The 23420-nt window shown below is 41.0% G+C and overlaps 1 protein-coding gene and 1 long non-coding RNA gene across 5 annotated transcripts; one reads left to right on the forward strand and one right to left on the reverse strand.

Moving 5' to 3' along the window:
- Positions 1–6899: 6899 nt before the first annotated feature.
- On the reverse strand, positions 6900–16646 carry LOC125009323 (sialoadhesin-like). Of its 4 annotated transcripts, none has more exons than XM_047587207.1 (8): positions 16457–16646; positions 12368–12631; positions 12035–12288; positions 11180–11246; positions 9456–9719; positions 9131–9376; positions 8324–8334; positions 6900–7623 (listed from the first exon to the last, which is right to left on the reverse strand). In XM_047587207.1, exons 1-8 carry the CDS (start codon positions 16521–16523, stop codon positions 7588–7590), a joined length of 1209 nt encoding a protein of 402 aa, XP_047443163.1. In that variant the 5' UTR covers positions 16524–16646; the 3' UTR covers positions 6900–7587. The 4 variants fall into 4 exon arrangements, with proteins under 4 accessions (XP_047443163.1, XP_047443172.1, XP_047443181.1 ...); XM_047587216.1 differs by having other exon boundaries at positions 8324–8389; XM_047587225.1 differs by having other exon boundaries at positions 9123–9376.
- A 3843-nt stretch (positions 16647–20489) lies between these two features.
- On the forward strand, positions 20490–21959 carry LOC125010451. The gene is made up of 2 exons (XR_007113076.1): positions 20490–20849; positions 20893–21959. It is a non-coding gene; the product is annotated as an uncharacterized LOC125010451 (long non-coding RNA).
- The last annotated feature ends 1461 nt before the right edge of the window (positions 21960–23420 follow it).

Consider the following 23420-nt stretch of genomic DNA (forward strand, 5'->3'; position numbering starts at 1 on the left):
TGAGGAGGGATATCAGGTGACACACAGCGTCTCTGTTTACTTTGCTTTTATTCTTATCACATTTTTTTATGATGTGAGTACCGCCCGTACCGCCGTCACTCCCACTGACCTTTCATCTGATCCAGGACTATGAATCTCTGTGTCTGATGGGCTTCCTGACAGTTTCAACAATTCTCTGTTGTCCCACTTCGTCTCTTCCTTATTTCTCTCCTCTAATCGTTGAGGGTTGTAGACGTTTAAACAGCGCCCTCTCAATGTCACGTGATGTTGCACTGATGTCTGAAGGGAATCCAGGCAGAGTTGGCTTCCCTTGGTGAAAAAAAAGAAAAGAAAAGAAGAAGAACGATTAACCAACCAGGTGAGGCTGCAGTCATGACACTGCTCACCTGTGATTGGCCAGGACTGTGTCAAGGAAAGCCAGCCATCCTTTGGCTTCCCTTGGCCTCGGCCAACATGGTACCATCATCGCCAAAACCATTCAATGAAATAAGGCCAGATTAACAAGTTTGTGTTGACATTTTGTCAACTCAAGTGTAGTGATGGAGGATTGGCAGTATTTAATAAAAACTAATGTTTCTTTACTGCCTCTTCAGGCAATGATTACATATTATGAATGAGTAAATCAGTTATTTAAGACGACAATTGACGTGAGCTGTGTGAGTGAGAGAGGCCATGAGAAAGGGTGTGTGTTGCTTTCTGTGTTGTGTTCAAACTGTCTGTTAGATGACAAGTGTGTTTAAGTCCAGGTAAAAGGACACTGGGCGCTCTAATAGCTCATTCCACTATATGAAATAGTGTCACACTGTTTCATGGCCCCACCCCCTTAAAAAGCATATAGATTAGAGTTTCTGTCTCAAACGGCTTCCTGGTGTCTGACAGATTCAGCTGAGACTTGTCTGAGTCTGTTTGCAGGAGTTGAAGCAGGAAGTTTGAACAGAGATAAGAGTTATTGCTCTGGAACCACATGATGTAACTGAAGCTGATACGTAAGGACTGTTTGGATTCATGTCTGTGTCTGAAAACAGTTTGATTAAATACAGATGGATCTGTGACTTTGCCTCCATCAGCGGTGCATATTAGGGAGTCCCATGCCTCCATCTTTCTTTGATCGCTTCCCAAAAAGGGATTTGGGAACAACTACAGGCAAACATTGAAACAGATATGTAAACCTTGTCAACGCACTCTCTGGACAGGTGGGCAGGGTGAGACACACACACCTGTCATCATCATAAGCCTCACAAACAATGTGTGTGTGTGTTCAGGTGTTGCTGAAGGCAGAGCGTAGGATTGGACGTCGAGGTCAGGACGGCATTGATGATGTCACACTGAGACAGGGGGCGTGTTCATGACATCATGACACCTGAACTCTTCATGAGATGGAGACAGTGGAAATAAATCCTTAATCTAATTGAACGTGTTCTCAAAACAACGAACCATGTTCAACTCGTTATTCTGTCCCGATCACATTCATTTCATTAATTAGATTATTAGTAGTTAGTTTTCTATATGTGACATCAATAATAAATGGGACATACTGTATATATGGAACATAATTCACATGATGTTAATAAGAAACTTTGTCTATCAACTGTTAGCTTGGAGGCTAGGAAGCTAGGGAGATCTACTGTTAGCTTGGAGGCTAGTAAGCTAGTGCTCCTATTAGCTAAGATGCTAGGGGGCTTGGAAGAGCTACCGTTAGCTAAGAGGTTAGGGAAATATGAAGAGCTACTATTAGCTTGGACGTACTGAAATGTTTGTCCGTTGTCGCAGCACAGGAAAATGTCTCATGAGTAAATCGATAGGTACAGAGACAGACAAGAGAGACACATGACAAATTTACATGGTGTCACAACAGTATCAGACTTTTTATTGACCCAAAGCTGATGTAGGAGGGAGTCATTGGTTTAATGTGTTTGTTGCTGAACCGTTGCTCTACTGTACTATACTATGGTAGAAATCTGAAGTGTGACGATGCTGTACTATTCATTTTCAGGCACGTCTGATGATGCAAAAGGTTTTTTTATATATTGCTCACATTAATATTTTTTCCCATTGTAATTGTTATGGTGATCACAATAAGAATAAAAATACTTTACTAATCAATTAAACTGTTTGGTTCCTGTTGCTCCCGTAAAGTGACTGTTGCAATGTGAGTCAAATGCAATAAAAAGTAATATATAAGATATTTAAAAAACAAAACAAAAATAAGATGTAAGATGCAAACGAAATATTGCGCAAGTATTAACAATATAGGTAAAAAGGTTCCAAATAAATTATAAAAGAATCTGAAGGGTGAAGAATGAGTGTTACGACCCGGCTCATGGGCCGCGACAAAAACCGAAGATACACAGTAAAATAATGTTAAGGAGTAAACAATGAAAACATAGCACATAGATGAAGTGTGAATGTTAGTGGTTGTGTCCTTGTGTAGAATGTGAAGAGTTGGATGAAGCAAAATAACTAAAATCAGTCCGAAGCCAACCAAACAAAAACGTGGTGCTCTCAGGATGGAATAAAAAACAGAGCGAGAGAGAGCTGACAGCCTTCTTAAATGGGCAAATGGGCTGGGAGACTGGCCAGGTGCTCCCAGTTCTATTAATTAGGCTCCGCCTACAATCCAGGTACCTGCAAGACAAAACACACACACACACACACACACACACACACAGGACCTGCTAGACAGGAGGCCGTCACATGACCAATACCTGGCAGGAGTTATACAGTCTGATGGTCACAGGGGCCTCCTGTGTTGCTCTGTGATACATCTGGGTCGGATGAGTCTATTACTGAATAGTTCTCCTCAGACTGGCCAGTGTGTTGTGGAGTGGGTGGGAGGAGGTGTCCAGATGGATCGATTGGTTTAGTCTATCATACACCGGCATATAGGAGCACACTGGTCCAGCACAGACTCATGAAACATCCTCAGTATTTTCCAGCAGATGTTGAAGGACCTCAGTCTCCTCAGAAAGTAACTAGTGATGTGAAAGCTTCCTCACATTGTGCGCAGTGACACCAGTTGTCGTTAGGTTGACCATTCTGATGTTCTTACAGGTGCTATATTTAGATTCTCTCATAGACTCTAGGTGATGGTGTTTTGAAGTGAACACTTTCTTTCAGCTTATAGCTCCATCACTGTTTTTTTTTTTTTTTTATCCTGCTGCTCACATGGATATGGTCTCTCATCAGTAAGAAGTCTCTGATGATCCTGCAAGTGTCAAGTGAAAGGTTTTCTACTTTTCTCACAGTGACTCACGGTGATATGGCTAATGTTCAGTTTGATCTCTTTGATCATTCTATAGGCGATGTGTGGATGGAAACGTTTTCTCATAATGTGAACAATGATTTGGTTTTACTCTATTGAACCCTTTTGATGTTCATAGTCGTGGCTTTTCTCTGGTAGAAGTGCTGAATTCTCTCAGTTACTGAATGAAAGTTTTCCAACAAGTTTTCCATCATTGTGGCCTAAGTCTCAATGATGTTTCCATCCAGTGTGAACACTCTGAGGATCCAAAATGGAGGTATGTCCATGTGAAATGTTTCTCAAAATGCTTACAGTAACATGGTTTCTCTCTAGTGACCATCATTACGTACTCATGCATAGGTGTAAAATTTATAGCTCATATTATTGTTGTTTTCTCCTTTGTAAATGCTTTGATCATCAGGCAAATGGAGTCCATACGGTGGTGTGTCGAAGCTGAATTGCTCATATAGTTTCCCATTGCTGAGCATAAGGTTTCTTTGCTTAGTTGGATCTGTTGAGTTCTTTGGCTGCAGCATTCTGCTGAAAGTGACAGGGGTTCTGATATGAATTCACAAATGATCCTAAATGTGGTTAGTGAATCTATTAACAGTGGTATGGTTTCTCCAGAGTGAACACCTTGGTGACCCTGAAGGTTGTGTGTTGTCATGTGAATGTTTCTCATATTGTTCACAATGATGTTTTTTTTTTAGTATAAATGCTTATGTGATCATGAGGACTATATATCAGGGATACTCAAATACAAATCTTAAAGAAATTTTTCAATGAGTCAAAGCTCCATTTATTGAGGTCGGCCAAGCCACACATGCCATACTACTGTATTATATTTAAAACAAAATGGCCTTTTCATTCAAAACAGCAAAAATACATACTAAAATAAAAATGCAATTTCCATTAAAATACACACTTGAATAAAACAAACAAGACCTCTGCCATGTACCCAGAAAAATATATATATCAGGAGGGAGGTTAAAACGTGTTGGCATGGAGATGAGAGTCCCAGTTACACATGCTGACCCAACCAAAACACATTATGAAGGTAACACAGTTGGGGGAGCACGATTAGGTGTTTGAGGACCTATGCTGGAGAATGAGCTCCTCTGACCCTCTAACAGCTCACTGTGGCTGCTCCCTCTTCTTCTGTTACTCCCTGAATATTTCAGACTGATCCATAGAATCATTGTTGATAAATGACCAGTGTGTTGGAGAGTTCTACATTCACTGAGTTCTCTGGATGAGTTCATCATAAAAGTCCAGTGAAATCAGGAAGTGATTAAAGCAGTAGTAACACAGTGGTCATAGTAAATGATTTTACTCTGTAGAGGGCAGTGATACACCCTGTAGCATCAGAACTGACCAAACTCCCCAAAGAAGAAGAGGATGAACTCAAGCACTCCAGACTGAAAGGAGCAGTAGCTGATAAAGGAATGTGTTCATATATATAGAAGATGATAAGTTCATCTTCAGTGTCCTGTCAGATACTCCTCCGTACTTGAACAAAGGTATCTACATTTACTGTGGATGTGAACAGAGTTACACCAGATCTTTTTCTTATCCTTTGTCTTTTTATTATTAGGATGCCCATCAACACCAGCAACAGCATCAACTGTTCTTCTTGGGTCCAACATACATACAGCAAACACATAAACATTCCAACTTACACATAGCAAACATACAATTACATATGCCGGAAAAAAAACAAAAAAAAAAAAACAAAACATAGACAAGATCAAGAACATAAATTGTGTAAAAAACAGAATTAAGTAAAATCTCTCATTTTGAAATCGTTAATAGAGTCAAGTATCTAGGAACTGTGTTTGACTCCAAACTTAAATTTGATATTAACACAGAGAACATCATGAAGCCAACAGAGAGTTCACCTATTAAGGAAGGTAAAGTCTTTTAGTGTTTCTGAGGATATTTTATGTATTGTCTGTCAGGCTTTTATTGAAAGTAACCTTACATCTGTTGGTTTGGGGGTCTCTCGGTCAAAGACAAGAACTGCCTCAAGAACACTGTGAAAGCCTGCTCCAAAATAATTAGCAATAGCCAAAGACATTTGTGTTCCTTGGCACGTGGTGAAAACATGGAGAATAGTTTCGTTACCAGACCACATCCTGTCCTTTGGTCTCACCTTCATGACCTCAGGCCACCATCTTTCACTTCCACTGGTTGTATCATCACTGTCCGTGAGAATCTGTGCCTTTCTGACTGTCTTTGGTATGGACTTGTTTTGTTTGTTTCCTTGATAAAGTAGTTAGAATCACTTTTCTCTAACACTCTTAGACTTAGAGAGTGTTAGAGAAGGGATCCCTCAACTCCCACTTTTCTCTAACACTCTTAGAAGGACCAGTCACCTTCCTTCAGGTTTTCCTGTCTTGGTAAATGGTCTCGCCTTTATATAGCACTTTTCTACCTACTCAAAGGAACTCAAAGCGCTTTTACACAGACACATCCCATTGGGACACACATTCACACAGTTGCACTGGGACAAACTGGGGTTTGCTCCGGGGGTCGAACCGCTAACCCTTCAGTTCGTGGACAACCCGCTCTGCCACAGCTACAGCCACAGCCACAGCCACAGCCGCCCCTTGAGTCTTGACAGGGTTAATACTGGTTCTGTCATATCTTGTGGCATTAATCATTGGAAAAATGACATTCTGCTACCAGAACACCTCACATGTTGAGTTTGTTCTGACCTTTGACCTGTAGATGTACAGTACGTCTTCACCTCTGTTCTCCTCTTCCATCAGTTGAAGGAGCAGGTGTAGTTGCCGCTGTCAGAGATTGTGGGTTTCTCAGAGTGAGGCTGAAGTCTCCAGTTGTCCAGAGCATCAGACGTCGAACGATGTCCTCCCCCTGTAAACCTGGTTCTGACCTTCAACTTCATCTGTTTCTCCTCGTTTGTGGATTAATTTGGGGCTGAGTTCGTTCCTGGTCCAAATCACTGTGGGGTTCTCAGGTAAAATACTCAAGTAGTGGCAGGGTATCAGGACAGACTCCGCCCCCTCATACACCTGCCAGGGCATGCTGGGAAACTGAGAGGACACACAAACAAAAAATATCTGCAGGGACCAGAGAAACCAGATTGACATTTTGTGTCCAGTGTGTGTGAGGTGCAGCAGTCTCACTCTGAAAGGAAACTAAACTAAAACTCAGGATTTATTTCCTCCTCTCACAAAGAGGCGTCATGATGATCTTACCTCAACAGTCAATCCTACACTCGGCCTTCAGCAACACCTGGACACACACACTTATGTTCACTTCATATACTAGTACAGATTTTCTTTATATATTTATTGGACTCTGGAAAAATCATGTGCAATATTTTTCCTGCTGTGCAATACCCCACACTCAGTGCTACTACACAGCAACAACTTGGAACTTACCTGTTCTTACATATCATTATTGCTGACATTACTCTTTGTTCTGATCACTGGTATACTTTGAGTAGGAGCCGCTGTAACGAAAACTAATTTCCCTTGGGATTAATAAAGTAACAGATCTAAAGCTCTTCTCTGCAAAGTTGCCAACAGCCAAAAGATGTTCCAGCTATTTCTGCCTGCAAGTCTTTGTGCATCTGTTTCCAACTCTACAGAGAGGTGTGTATCAGCACAACAACACGACAACAAAACATTCATTTGAGTGCCTGTCAGGTTTATTTTATTGTTATTGGTGGAACCACACAGTCAGGAGTTTTTTTCACGTAGCAGTTGTGGTAGTAAAACACACACTGGAGCAGCCAGACAAACACATGCAGACAAGTAGAAACAAGAAGTAAATCCTTGTTGGTTGTAACCATTTAAAGTGTTCAGGAGTGATACTGGAAACGATCCGACCCGAAGCCTGTTGATGTGGGTTTATTATGTACGGACTTTCTTGGTGAGTCATTTTCAGCTAAGCTAATGTGGCTAATGGCAGAAGTCTGTTTCATAATGCTGCATGCTGGTGTGTGTACCATAGCTGTATTGTTTATTTTGTAATTAATTTGGTATTTTGAGCTAATTTAACATCATTAGAATCCTGTAAAACAAGGGTGCTGAATGTTATTTTCAGGTTCATTGAGAGTTTACAAAATGAAGTGAAGATAAAAACTATGACTTTAATCCTGATTTTAAAGTGTAAGAGGTTTCATATTGATTTTATCTCAGTTCATGATTGAAATGTAGTGATTCCTGCTTTTGATTCTATTGGAAACTTCCTTGGATTCTGGAAATTGGATTTTCTTCCTGACCAGGGAGATGGCGAGCTTCAATCATCGGAGAGAGACCATCACTCATCTTTCTTCCTTGCACAAGTTCACTGGTGTGGTAGGACTTGAAGTAACATCATCCTGATGTTGACTTGTTACAAACAGGATGCACCTGGAAGAGCAAAAGACACTTACTGGAACCTGAAGACACTCTCTGAATACAGACATTTCAAAGTTTGTGTGTCCCTGTAATCCTGGGAGATTTGTTGTTGGAGGAAAAAGATCCTGGTTGCATCTCCCAGGGCAAACTGGTCCCAGGAGTGGAGCTAGACTAAGGGCAATTCATAGACCTTGATGAATCAGCTAAGTAGAAGCTTCAGCACTTTTTCTGCCAAACGAAATTCACAACTCCACATCAAGACAGGTGTGGGACAGGGAGCTCTTCAGCGAGAGTTTGGGGCTGGGCCAGACACAGTCTGAACAAACAACATGGAGTTTACTTTAAGTAAGTGGAGTTCAGTTTAAGTAAGTTAGGTGGAAAGAAGTGGATCAGGTGAGGGAGAAGGAACTGTTGGAAAGAAGTGGAAAATCCAAACGTTTGGATCACTGATTCTTTTCAAATTGCTATTACTCCTGCTTTGTAACATGTCTAATTCTCCACAAATGCACCTTTTAATGTTTTAGTCAAAGAAAACAGTTTGAGTTGTTGATGAAACGTGGAACTAGGTAAAAATCATTTAGAATAATTATTGTGTCAGTAGTAATAATTAATAATTACTGTTAAAATATTCCTGAACAATGTTGATACAAATAACTAAGCAACGGTAGAAATGATTCTGCCAATAAAATAAATCCAGAAGTCTGTGTCTAACCTTCAGGTTTCCTACGAACACATCAGAACCAGGAGGAAAGGAATCAGGAGGATGTAGGTGGTTTCTCTAGAAAGAAGCAAAGTTAATACAATAATAGACGGGTGGGCTTTTTGATTGTTCCCGCACATCCTTTTAACTGTTTAATGCTCATTATTTATGATGTTACATTATGATGTATGACATACACTAACTGGCCACTTTATTAGGTACCTGTTCAATTGCTTAACACAAATAGATGCTCAGTCAATTGCTGCAAATAAATGCATGTAGGCATGTAGGTATTTGGATGGCAGGGTCAGAATTTGAAGTAAACAACATGAAAGCATGGATACATCCTGGCTTGTATCAACAGTTCAGGATGTTGGTGGTGGTGTAATGGTGGGGGGGTATTGGCACGAAACTCATATCATCTGAAACTGGTTTCTGGAACATGACAGTTCACTGTATTCCAACGGCCTCCACAGTCACCAGATCTCAATCCAATAGAGGAACCTTTGGAATGTGGTGGAACGGGAGATTCTCATCATAGATGTGATCAGATATCAACTGTGTGATGCTGTCATGTCAATATGGACCAAAATCTCAGCAGAATGTTCCCAACACCTTGTTGAAAGTATGACACCAACAACTAAGGCAGTTCTGAAGGCAAAGGGGGGACCAACCTTTTACTAGCAAGGCGTACCTAATAAAGTGGCTGGTGAGTGTATGTTGTCAGTGAAAACATCAACAATAAAATAAAAAAGAATGAACTGATTGTCTCATTGTGAATGTTGAAAGCTGCTGAAGAATCATCTCTGACCTCTTCACCTGTGACAGTGATCCAGCTGGATGGAGACTCTCCATGACTGATGATGTAACACCTGTAGAGGCCTTCATCAGACCTGGTAACATTGTGAATGGTCATGTGACCTGTAGACTCAGTCCTGATCAAGGAGCCATCTTTATAGAAAGTAGCTGAGAGGATGGAGGGAGTGGTCTCTGTTTTACAGGTCAGAGTGACGTCATCTCCCTCCATCACAGGGAGGACAGGACTCTGCAGGATCACTGGTCCACCTCAACACAGAGACAAACTACAGCATTTCATCCATTTCCACACAGCTTCATCAATACTAACTCCACGGTCTGAGCTTACCAGAGACAGTGAGGTTGATGCTGTTACTGGTTGCTCCCTCTCTGGACTCACACCAGTAAACTCCACTGTCTGATGGGAAGATGTAGCTGATGTCACAGGAAGAACCAGCTGGTTTTCCCCACCCAGCTCCACACTGAGTCCTCTGTCCTCTGGTGGTGTTTCTCCTCAGAGTCCATCCAGCAGAGCTGTCGTCCTCCTCACAGCTCAGAGACACAATGTCTCCTTTAAAGACCTGAGAGCTGCTGGGACTCACAGTCAGACGAGCTGGGAGGGTTCAGATGAAACAATAGGATTCATTTAATGTCTTTTCTCTGAGAGATGTTGTAGAAGCCAATAACATATTAAAAGTCCTGAACCAATAATGTAATAACTTTTGGCTGATGACGCAATGACTTATCACTGTATTGGCTGTTTTTTTTTTTTTTACATTATTGGCCTGGTTAAAAAAATCTTTGCAAAAGTAATAACTGAGCCAATGATGTAATAACATACCAATATCATTTTATTTAACTTTTTATTATTGGATATAACTGTCACAAAATCTCTCTCTGTCTCTCTCCTTCCACATATTTGTATATTTAACTTGATGGTTAGAATAATTTCTTGTCATCCTGCCTGCTGCTGCTGCTCCAGATGAAGATCGTATTTTTTTTTTCAGTTAAAGATTTTTTGAATTCTCAAATGATGTTAAAGAGAAGACCTTGGCTTTCTTCTTTTCCAGATTTCCTTGCTTCCTTTCTAACACACATGGTGAAAGGTAATCACTAATTCCATTAGCTTTCTTCAGTTTATTTTGTTAAAGTTCTGGCATATACCACACACAATGTTATATATTTAGTGGAAGAAGATATAACATTATTGAGAGTGTACACAAAGTTAACAGACTATAGCTTACAGTTATTTATCAACTATGATGGTTTGTATTAGTGCATTTTGTGGAAATGAATATATGTAAACATCCCTCTCACTCTCATGGGTTGGTATCTGTGTCATCCTCCAGCTCAGGTCCTCTGTGAGGTTGAGGATCCTGTGCAGTATATTATCTGTACCTAGAACTATGGTCTTCAGCTCCTAGTACCTACTCCTGCTCCTGCCACCACAGGGACCATGCTCGCTTTAACCTTCCACATCCGTTCCAGGTTCCTTGCTACTTTTCAACCTTGTCATGTTTCTTTCCGATGTTGACATCAGCTGGAATTGCCTCTATCACCACTCTTTGTCCTTCTCCACTATGTCCGTTGGTTTGTCAGGACCTGTTTGTCAGTCTGAAGCTGAAGTCCCACAGAACCTTGATCCTGTTCTTCTCAACCACCTTTTGTGGTGTGGCCCATTTGGACTTGGGTGCTTCTATTCCATACTGGGTGCAGATGTTCTCGTACACTATCCCAGTTACTTGGTTGTGCTTTTCCATGTACACTGATCTAGCTAGCATCTTACACCCTGCTACTATGACAGGACTGTCTAAGGGGCAGCTTTGCACAGTCTGCACCTTGGGTTTCTTGGATTTTTTTTGATTTTTTTTGATATACTATATTGATCAGGGGTTGAACCGCTAACCCTTCAGTTCATGGACAACCCGCTCTGCCACAGCCACAGCCACAGCCACAGCCGCCCCTTGAGTCTTGACAGGGTTAATACTGGTTCTGTCATATCTTGTGGCATTAATCATTGATCAATGAACATTCTGCTACAGAACACCTCACATGTTGAGGTTTGTTTCTGACCTTTGACCTGTAGATGTACGTCTGTCACTCTCTGGTCTTCTCTTCCATCAGTGATGGAGCAGGTTTCCTACGAACACATCAGAACCAGGAGGAAAGGAATCAGGAGGATGTAGGTGGTTTCTCTAGAAAGAAGCAAAGTTAATACAATAATAGACGGGTGGGCTTTTTGATTGTTCCCGCACATCCTTTTAACTGTTTAATGCTCATTATTTATGATGTTACATTATGATGTATGACATACACTAACTGGCCACTTTATTAGGTACCTGTTCAATTGCTTAACACAAATAGATGCTCAGTCAATTGCTGCAAATAAATGCATGTAGGCATGTAGGTATTTGGATGGCAGGGTCAGAATTTGAAGTAAACAACATGAAAGCATGGATACATCCTGGCTTGTATCAACAGTTCAGGATGGTGGTGGTGGTGTAATGGTGGGGGGGATATTGGCACGAAACTCATGTCATCTGAAACTGGTTTCTGGAACATGACAGTTCACTGTATTCCAATGGCCTCCACAGTCACCAGATCTCAATCCAATAGAGCACCTTTGGGATGTGGTGGAACGGGAGATTCTCATCATAGATGTGATCAGATATCAACTGTGTGATGCTGTCATGTCAATATGGACCAAAATCTCAGCAGAATGTTCCCAACACCTCGTTGAAAGTATGACACCAACAACTAAGGCAGTTCTGAAGGCAAAAGGGGGACCAACCTTTTACTAGCAAGGCGTACCTAATAAAGTGGCTGGTGAGTGTATGTTGTCAGCGAAAACATCAACAATAAAATAAAAAACAATGAACTGATTGTCTCATTGTGAATGTTGAAAGCTGCTGAAGAATCATCTCTGACCTCTTCACCTGTGACAGTGATCCAGCTGGATGGAGACTCTCCATGACTGATGATGTAACACCTGTAGAGGCCTTCATCAGACCTGGTAACATTGTGAATGGTCATGTGACCTGTAGACTCAGTCCTGATCAAGGAGCCATCTTTATAGAAAGTAGCTGAGAGGATGGAGGGAGTGGTCTTTGTTTTACAGGTCAGAGTGACGTCATCTCCCTCCATCACAGGGAGGACAGGACTCTGCAGGATCACTGGTCCACCTCAACACAGAGACAAACTACAGCATTTCATCCATTTCCACACAGCTTCATCAATACTAACTCCACAGTCTGAGCTTACCAGAGACAGTGAGGTTGATGCTGTTACTGGTTGCTCCCTCTCTGGACTCACACCAGTAAACTCCACTGTCCAATGGGAAGATGTAGCTGATGTTACAGGAAGAACCAGCTGCTTTTCCCCAGTCAGTTCCACACTGAGTCCTCTGTCCTGTGGTGGTGTTTCTCCTCAGAGTCCATCCAGCAGAGCTGTCGTCCTCCTCACAGCTCAGAGACACAAAGTCTCCTCTAAAGACCTGAGAGCTGCTGGGACTCACAGTCAGACGAGCTGGGAGGGTTCAGATGAAACAATAGGATTCATTTAATGTCTTTTCTCTGAGAGATGTTGTAGAAGCCAGTAACATATTAAAAGTCCTGAACCAATAATGTAATAACTTTTGGCTGATGACGCAATGACTTATTACTGTATTGGCTGTTTTTTTTTTTTTACATCATTGGCCTGGTTAAAAAAATCTTTGCCAATGTAATAACTGAGCCAATGATGTAATAACATACCAATATCATTTTATTTAGCTTTTTATTATTGGATATAACTGTCACAAAATCTCTCTCTGTCTCTCTCCTTCCACATATTTGTATATTTAACTTGATGGTTAGAATAATTTCTTGTCATCCTGCCTGCTGCTGCTCCAAATGAAGATCGTATTTTTTTTTCAGTTAAGGATTTTTTCAATTCTCAAATGATGTTAAAGGGGAGACCTTGACTTTCTTCTTTTCCAGAGTTCCTTGCTTCCTTTCTAACACACATGGTGAAAGGTAATCACTAATTCCATTAGCTTTCTTCAGTTTATTTTGTTAAAGTTCTGGCATATACCACACACAATGTTATATATTTAGTGGAAGAAGATATAACATTATTGAGAGTGTACACAAAGTTAACAGACTATAGCTTACAGTTATTTATCAACTATGATGGTTTGTATTAGTGCATTTTGTGGAAATGAATATATGTAAAACATCTCTCTCACTCTCATGGGTTGGTATCTGTGTCATCCTCCAGCTCAGGTCCTCTGTGAGGTTGAGGATCCTGTGCAGTATATTATCTGTACCTAGAACTATGGTCTTCAGCTCCTAGTACCTACTCCTGCTCCTGCCACCACAGGGACCATGCTCGCTTTAACCTTCCACATCCGTTCCAGGTTCCTTGCTACTTTTCAACCTTGTCATGTTTCTTTCCGATGTTGGCATCAGCTGGAATTGCCTCTATCACCACTCTTTGTCCTTCTCCACTATGTCCGGTTGGTTTGTCAGGACCTGTTTGTCAGTCTGGAAGCTGAAGTCCCACAGAACCTTAATCCTGTTCTTCTCAACCACCTTTTGTGGTGTGGCCCATTTGGACTTGGGTGCTTCTATTCCATACTGGGTGCAGATGTTCTCGTACACTATCCCAGTTACTTGGTTGTGCTTTTCCATGTACACTGATCTAGCTAGAATCTTACACCCTGCTACTATGACAGGACTGTCTAAGGGGCAGCTTTGCACAGTCTGCACCTTGGGTCTCTTGGATTTTTTTTTATTTTTTTATTTATTTTTTTGATATGCTATATTGATCCCTGAGGGGAAATTATGTCCTGCTGTTTAACCCATCCATTTATTCATACACAGTAATGTGTACAGTTGGAGCAGTGGGCAGCGGCCCCTCTCTGGTCTTCATCCTAGACCGTGGTCTTGATGCTCACTAGTCCTCGGCCTCCCTCTTTCTGCTAAGCGTACAGTGTCAGGGTGTTGGACTTGGGGTGAAACCCTTTGTCCATGGTAAGGACATTTCTTGTCTCGATATCTGTGGCTTCTATTTCCTCCTTTGGCCAGCTTAGGATCCCAGTGGGGTAACTGATGACTGGTAGAGCATACCTGTTGATGGCTTGGATCTTGTTCTTACCATTCAGCTGACTTTTCAGGACATGCCTTAGTTTCCTTTAGGTATTTGGTTGTGGTTGACTTCCTTGTGGCCTCCTTGTGGTTTCCATTAACCTGTGGAATACCAAGGTACTCGAAGCTAACTTGGATGTCGCCTGTGTTGCCCTCTGGTAAGTTGAGCCCATCAGTTCTGATCATCTTGCCTTCCTTGTAGACCATCTGGCCACATACTCATAATTCTAACCATTAAGTTAAAAAACAAACGGTGGCGAAAAAGAGAGAGACAGACATAGAGACGGAGAGAGTATACATTTTCGCAGTTATATTCAATAATAAAAAGCTGAAGAAAATGATATTGGTACATTATTATGTTATTAAAAAAGTCTGAGTGGTGCCTTTCTAGGTGGAGTTTGTCCGACAGCTAAAGGCAGTTTCACCCTGGAATATTCGTCCCAGCCATAAACTGTATTCGACCAGACCAGGTACAGTGGCGTTTGCGCCCCTGGTAGTACGGAGCTACATAGCAACGTCTACACACGCATTTGTGGATCTTCCGTGGCAGGAGTTTAGCAAAAGTCACGTGTAAGAACGCATCCAATCTAGAGGCCTGATAAACCATATCAGTCAATGTGCGTGTGGCAGTGTGAGCTCTTGTCTCCATCTTGCTCTCCATCTCGGAGCCCTGCCCAGTTCCGGGGTGTGTGGCTTAATCAGCCAATCATAATTTAGCTGTGGTGTAAAAGGGTAGTGTGGAGGTCGGCCCTTCTCTTGCTTGTGGTTCGAGGTCTGTGGAACCTGTGGCTGTCGGCGCTGCTCCTTGGGCCGTGCTTTAGCAGCTGATCGCCATTCAGGCTGCATGCCCGGCTGTAAACGCCACCGTATACTAGTCAGTGGCACTAATACTGTGCGCGTTGTGGTCAGCAGGGTCTCACTCGGACTCTTTTATCAACCCTGCTTGAATGGACTGTGGGGTCGAATTTCAGATGTATGTTTTTTTTTGTTTTTTTTTTGTCATATTGATTTACTGTTTAACTGAGTAATTGTTTTGTTTCGTTTGTTTGTTCAGGTAGTTTATTTTTTTTTCTCTTGAGTTATTGTTTTGGCTATGTCATTTACTTATGTTGTCTATGTTAATTTGGTTTACCTAAACTGACAGCTGGTAATGATTCCCTTGTTTTCCATTTATTTGCTGTCTATTCATAGGTTGGGATATTCATGGTTGGTTATTCTTTTCTGTTCTTTTTTTCTGAGATTCGAATTCCACTGATGGTTTTATTTTGTCCTCTCGGGTGCTAAGAGCTGAAGGTGGTGGTCCTGGTGTCCCTGGTGACGGTTCTATTTCTGTGTGTGTCTGTATATCAGCACCCCTGAGTTGTCCTTCCTGTACCTTGTGTTTGTGATTTGCACAGGTGATCCGGGTGCTCCTTCCCTGGGGTCCTCATTTAGCACTGACATCCCCTCATCACCAATGGTAGGCCTCAGCCCTGATGGGACTTCCCCTTCCTGGTATGTCTGGTTGGATGTTCTAAGAAGATGAGTTGGTTTCTAAATAAAATGTATTTTTAAATAGAACCACGTGTCCATGCCACATTAATATGAGGGACCTGGCTGCCTTATGGCTAACGGTTTAATCTATTTCCTTGGGTGAATGTCCCGAGGTGGCGTTGTCGGACAACAGTCCTAAGTACTCCTCCCATAAATATTTCTCCTTTCGGTTTTGCTCCGCTATCTGCCTGTTGCTCGTGCCACCACATACACGTTTGCAAATTTATTTTACACAATTATGGATCTGGTTACACATTTGCGGATAGGAACACACATTTGTAAATACGTTTTCTACTTTTTTCCAGAGACAAACACTCAGTTACCACGGTAACCAACTCCAAGTTTAAATGACCTCTGTTTCTGAAACGGGCTGGAATTAAATCGCTCTCTCTGGGATGATTAACCTCCCTTTGAGAAAACCCAGTGTCATTTCAGGGTTAGCAGAGTCTGAGTTTTTCAACAGCATCGGTTTTCTGAAACAGAGCCCAGGTGTGAAGTAAACGACAAAACAACATATGGAAGAGAATTGGAGGAAATATCAGGGTAGAGATTCAGGAAAATTACAACTAATAATGTTGCAGCTCCTTATAAACTGTCTCCTCTAACATGTGGTTGATCAGATATTATAGATCCAGTCAGACTCTACGTTGTCTCCTGAACATTTTAGTTTAGAGTTTTAGTTTGAACTCACCTCCAGAGACAGACAGGATGACGCTTAGTAAAGTCAACCAGAATGACGCAGATGTTCCAGTAGACATGTTGTCTTCTTCCTCCTCTGTTGATCCTCACTGATCTGTTTCTGACTAAATCTATCAACCTGGCTAGATTACACTCAGTAGGAGTTTAAAAACCCAGAGGTCTCTGACTCTGATGAAGGCACGTCTCTTCCAGCCGCTCGCTGTCGCTCTATAAACCCTGGAGGTGGAGTGAAGAAGGGGGAGGCAGGGTGGGCGGTAATCAAATCATTAAGAAATGCGTCTCTGCAGAATTTAAGTAAAAAGAAATTCTGGGTGTCACTGATAATGAGATCCTGAACCATTCTCACAATAACTCTGATAAATGTATATACCACTGATCAAGTTCATTGTTCTTAAGAGAATGTGACGTGTATATTTATTGGAATAACATATATATATATATTGTATCAGAACAAATCCTTTTTTCTCCAACATTGGGCTGAAAACAATATTCTGCTACTAAGTTAGTTATTCAGCCAACACAATCAGCTGTATAACTTTGCTGCATTCTTTCAACATTATAAAATTCCTGTTACATCAGATTTTTCTGTTGGTTTTGATGCTGCCCATAGGAGTCACTGCCCTTTTAAAAGAAAGGAAACAGTGAATACACTGCACTGTGAGAAGAATGTAAGAAGAGAATTGGAAAAACTTAATTTTCAGGTTCTACTAAAACTAAATCATTCACCACTATTTCAACAAGACATGATGATACACTTTGTTTTATCCTTCTGGTCCACCTTTTTTGGGAATATTTCTTGGAATAAAGTTTGGCTATTTCCCCATAAGTTTGTTTAGCCATTTGTTTAACCTTACAGTCAACACGCTCTCCTTCCACAGATCTGACCCGATTAATCTTTAAATACGAAGGCTGAAAACACACACTGACCTTCATGTTGTGGGGATCCCTGTAGAAACTCACTTATTTTGGTCATGTGAGGATACAAAACGTCTCTGGAGGAGACCTCACCGTATATTATTGATTATTCTGGTTTGGTTTTATGTTGGAGAAATATATCGTTTAGATTCATAGTTTGAAAAAAACAAACAAAAAACAACTCACGATTTTTTCTTTTAAACAAAAAATAGCCAGATTTCCTAGAATTAACAGCATATATCAAACTATTCATCTCTTAAATATCTGACAGCACGAACCAAAGTTATTAATTAAATCATGTACTTTCTGTTGTTGTCGTCCCTCTGGAGTGTTTTTTGTGCATTTATATTATTCTTTGTTGTGATAATGTTGTACAAAAAACAACTGTCTTATTGTTTTCTATGTGCACTTGTTCAAATAAATCTTAAGCAAAACAAAACAGAATCACAAATGAAACACGTCCACACAAACTACACTTGGAGAAGAGTGCGCATGCGTCTGTTCTGCTGCAGCGGTTCTAGTAAATCACGTGACTTGAGGTGAACCGAGGACATTGATTCATCGGTATATTCAGTCTGGTCTGAGATCATTTCATTCGTCCCTGTCTTATCTTTTCTTCTCTTAAATTTCAGTCTTTATCAGGTCAAATCTCCCTTAAAGGAACACGGTTCAGTTTTACTGGTCTCAACAGTCACCATAGAGCAGACAGGTATTGCTCTATTTGCACAGGATTAGTTTTACCTGGAAACCTCCGGTAATTTCTAATAATCACGGAGATCGTCTGTGATCTTAATCCCGTGCGAACTGTCCATGTCCGTGATTTGTAAAGTAAAAATTACACCGCAAATCTACCACATACCGTAAATCTAAACCAGAGGTCCTCTGATACAACGAATCCAGTGCGAAGCGACATCTCTGTGATAGAGGGGTGACTTTTTACTTTTACGAGGCTTTGGTTTGATTTGCGTTTTTTTTTCTACCTCTTGTCACTTAATCATGAAGGATGTGCTATAATTCAAAGTCTGGACAGATGCTAGAGCGCAAAGTTGAGATGTCGCTGAACTATTCACCCGTTTAGACTAAGGATGAAACCATTACATTATTCAATAATGTGCTCATCGGCAAAGGTGGAGCTTTGTTAAAAAAAAAAATACTAACGGGTCGTTGGTAATTTCTTCCCCGGTATAAATAGAATCAGAAATCTATGTTTATCATCTGTTATAAATGGCTCAGTGGAGTGAGAGGGAAAGAAGCAGAGACAACAGGATGGAAATGTGAGTGAAACACAGTGTGTTTGTCCCTTGTGAATGAACCCCATGACACACAGATGTAAGGGGTTAATATCAGGTGTTATTAGCAGAGTGCGGAGGATGTGAGGGAAGAGTTTGTAGAATTTATTCGTAGAAAAAAGAAACACAAATACTCGAGGGCAGCATCCAGCGCAGGCATGGGCAAACTACGCCCTGCGTCCACACTTCTTCCTAATCCATTACGCCGAACTCATCCAAATGATAACATGTGTTACGTTAACATTTGTTATATTTGAACCGCGTTAATTTGACTGTTTCGCTGTAATACCTCCATTAATGTATCTGTTGGAGTGTTGCGTTTCTTCTTCACTTTTTGGCTTCGCCCTACGGTAAAAATGAGTAAATGAGCAAACACACTTTGACACAGTAAATGTTTCCTTTATGTTGACACACAAACATCCAGTCTACACATGACAGGGTCTAGGGTCCAGGGCTCCCTGTCCTCAGTTCAGAGACCTGGTGGATGAGCTGCTTTTCTGTATATTGATGTTATGGGATTGATGCTATGTTATTGTTCGCGGAGTAGGAAAAATTTAGGTCAGAAGATGTTAATGAATCACAGATTTGTGCGGCAAACGTGCGTGCGCACGGTTCGTAAATGAGGCGCAATGATAGTTTTTTTTTTTAATCCATTTTATTTTAAACAAGTTACAATATTGTATTCTGTATTCAACAAGTATTTGCTTCCCTTGTTTAGAATTGTGCTGGTAACGACTTTGTCTGTGTGTGAAACAACAGCACCACCTAGAGGCTGCACCGTAGAAACACACCAGCTCCTCACACTCGGACTAAAAAACAATGAACCAGTAGAGGAAGAATCAGTCTTAAAGAGTTAAAGTCTATTGAGGTGATGAAGGTGATTCTTCTCAGCAGAGAAGCAGCTGATGATTTCTCCAGGATCCACATTCAGATGGAAGCAGGGAGAGATCCAGACGGAGTGGAAGATGTGAGGGAGCAATGAAATCATCTGGACACAGTGGACATCCACAGAGAGTTATATGAAAGAAGAAGAAAGAGTTCAGCTGATAGGGACAAATGTTTGGAGCTCAGCTTTCCTGATCTATAGTCTAAGAGCAACGAGGACAACATGTTGATCAACCCTGATCCTTAAAGAGTCTTCAGACCAGGACCAGGAGCTGACAGAGCGTCCTCCTCTCTTCATCCATCGTCCATCAGATCCTTCACTGATCAATGATCAAAGATCAACAACCTGATCAAACTGACTCTTCAGCATCAGAGGAGACGTTACATCCTGGACCTGGACCTGGACGACGGGAACATGTTCCCCTCCTCTACAGTAGGTGGTGATATGTGTCTGTTCAGTGGGTTAATACCATGTTAATATTGGCCTCCTTTCTGATTGACCCATTGTGTCATATAATAAACAAGAGTCATTCATGCGGGAGACCAGAATTTCAAACAATAGTAAATTTTTTTAAATCTCGTACATAATGTTTGCGTTACTTCTGGTGCAGATAGATGCCTTATCCCTCAGACGGTTCTTCTGCCGGCTCCGTTTACCTCGTCCTTCTTCTGCGACCGGCTTTCTTGGATGTTTTGTTCCGGGGTCACATGCCAGTGCAGTGGTTGTGGAGCATGAACACAGGCTTTATCCTGTGAGTAGAGCGATTAAGTGTATACATGGCAGAGAAAAACGATTTCCAATCACATTATCTGGGCGTCTCAATCAGATAATGAGAACTCCAACTTTAATCAGAGTAACGTGTTTACATGCACTTATGTTCTCCTGTTAGAGTCCGATTAAGGCAATAATTATTTTTTTCATGTGCGTGTATGGAGCATGTGCACACATGTTGTCCACTAAAGTTTTTTGCGTGCATGTAAGTGCACTGAGTGAAACACCAACCTCCAGCTATAAGGACTGTGGGGAGACGGCCAGAGGAAGCCAGCGAGAACCTCCCTGATCAGACACTTCTCTCTTTCCTTTCCTGCCCACGTCCTGTTGCTCCATGCTGTCAGTCCACCTTAGCAACACAGCATCTCTTCAGATGTCCAAAGCATCTGCCTTAGTTTCTTCATTGTCAAGGTTTTGGTTTATTTTGAGTCTGGTTTGACCTGAAATTCTTATTCTTTAGTTATTACAGCCATTAGTAACTCCAGACACCTTCTGCTGACGTAATACAAAGACCTTTCACACCTGTTCATCCAGTTTGTGTGAGGTGAAGCAGTCTCACCCTGAAAGGAAACTAAACTAAATCCAAGGATTTATTTTCACTGTTTCCATCTCACAAAGAGTTCAGGTGTCACAGTGATGTCATGAACACGCCCCCTGTCTCAGTGTGACATCACTAATGATCTAAAACACACACACATCTTCTAAAGCTCTTCTCTGCAGAGTTGCCAACAGCCAAACGATGTTCCAGCTGTTTCTGTCTGCAGTTGCGGTTTTTGTGCATCTGTTTTCTTCACTGCAGAGATGTGTGTATCAGTCAGTCGTATCCAAAATGAAACAAGTCAAATTATCCACATGTTGGTGAAAGCCACAAAACAACAAGACAACAAATGAGACCAAAGTTTATTGATCCTGCAGAGAAACCAGACCACTGCTACCGTCACAAATAAACTTAAAGTTAAGTTGCTGAGAACATAAAAGATAACAAAAATATATATCTATGAAAGAAACTTAATGTTAAAAGCATCAACAACTTAATACATTTACATATTGTTGATTTAATAAAAATACAGTAAATACAGCAATAAAATCCAGAGCTTTATTAGTTTAATCTAGAGAGATTTAAACGTACTGTGTAGAAATACTTTAGGGGCTGAGTGCTCAGTGGGTGGACTGGTGGACTACTTCAGTGAAGAGTAGACGACCTCTGGAGGAACCTCTGAACACAGACGCACAGTTCAAAGTAAATCAGACACTGTGGTAGGTTTTCAGGTTTTGTACAACTCTACAAAATCTGCCTCAGTAATGGTCCCAGGTCAGTCTGACTACACCAGTCATCTGTGTTACTGTCCTGATCTTTCTATAACACACACACAAAGAAAATGACAAACAGAAGCAACAAAACACAACCTCAGATTCTGACATGTGCATGTAACCCAGCAGAAACAGAATTTCCTTATTTTATTGAGAAGAATTTAATTGAATTCAACATGTACTTGTATCATTTCCCTGCTAGTTTAAGGTTGACCACACTGTCCTTATTGTAGGTTATTTGGTTCATTATTTGCCTGTCAGCTTTATTTTATTGTTTTTGGTGGAACCATGAAATGAGGAGGCGGCAGGAAGCAAGTTCCACCTTTTTCATATCGCGGTTGTGGTAGAAAAACACACACTTACAGTTTTGATTTTAATGTGTCAGAGGTTTCATATTGAACTGTATCTCAGTTCATGATTTAAAAAAACGCACATAAAAATCCATGGTTAAGAAGCTAAAAGCATTTAATAATTCATTTTACATGGAAAATGATGTGAGTTGAAGCTATTGCTCTCACGTAAGTAAGTAACAAATCCAGTGTTCACTGTGTTTTTCAGAGGATGGAGATTCACCTTGAGATATGACTGTAACAACAAGGGTTTTATATTATCATGTTCTTATGCAGGCTACGTCCTTGGATTCTGGAAACCAGAAACTGGATTTTATTTCTGATGAGGGAGACGGCAAGCCACTGGGAAATCTGATCGCTTCAATCATATATGAGAGAGAGAGAGTTGTGGGGTTATTTGACATAAAATCATCCTGATGTTGACTTGTTTAGGGTCCAATTAGAAGAGCAAAAGACACTTACTGAAACCTGAATAAACTCTAACTACAAGACATTTCAAACTTAAAGGATCCGACTGACAAAACTGAAACTACGAAACGAGTTTCATGCTCATGTTAGTTGTTCCATAAGAAGGAACTGATGTGTTTTCATTTCAGAGACGCTGACTATTATTTCTTTTATATACTTTTCCATACAAGTTTAAACATAGGCTCATCCCTGGGTCTGAGGTCTTTCTTCATGACTATTACTCAGCACTGCATTTACCTCCATGTATCTAGACACTGGTCCAAGACTCAGCTCACTAGTCAAAGCTGACGTTTGGTCCCCAACCATTACAGGTACGTTAGCAGGGTTACATGCACATCTGATTTTAATTTTTCAACTTTCATCAAGTCATCAAATCAAGTCTGAAATTCATTCAAAATCCACGTTTGCCTGACAACTGCTGACTTGAGGCTCTAATGAGTTAAGCATTGTAAGAGAAGAATTTCAAAGATTTGGCTAAATGTGTTGGAGCTGGCTAGTTCCATCTGAATAATCAGCATCTTGAGAGTGTTGTTGGAGGCAAAGTAGCGTCTCCCAAAGCAAACTGGTCCCAGGAGTGGACCTAGACTAAGAGCTCCAGCTGTTTGTCTGCAAATGAAATCCACAACTCTAGAACGGGGAGCTCATCAGAAAGAGTTTGGTTGCTGGACTTTCCACCATGGGGCCTGACCAGACACAACGTGGAGTTTACTCCATGAAGTAAGTTAGGTGGAAAGAACTGGAAAATCCAAACGTTTGGATCAATGGTTCTTTTCAAATTGCCATCACTCCTGCTTTGTAACATGTCACATTCTCCAAAAATCATAACACCTTGTAATGTTTTTATGAAAGAAAACTATTTGAGTTGTTGATGAAATGTGGAACTGGATACAATTCATTTAGAATAATATTGTATTAATAATAAAATGAACAACATTGATACAAATGAGCAACAAAGGGTAAAAACGT

The sequence above is a fragment of the Mugil cephalus genome, chromosome 1 (assembly GCF_022458985.1).
Source record: "Mugil cephalus isolate CIBA_MC_2020 chromosome 1, CIBA_Mcephalus_1.1, whole genome shotgun sequence".
NCBI lineage: Eukaryota > Metazoa > Chordata > Actinopteri > Mugiliformes > Mugilidae > Mugil > Mugil cephalus.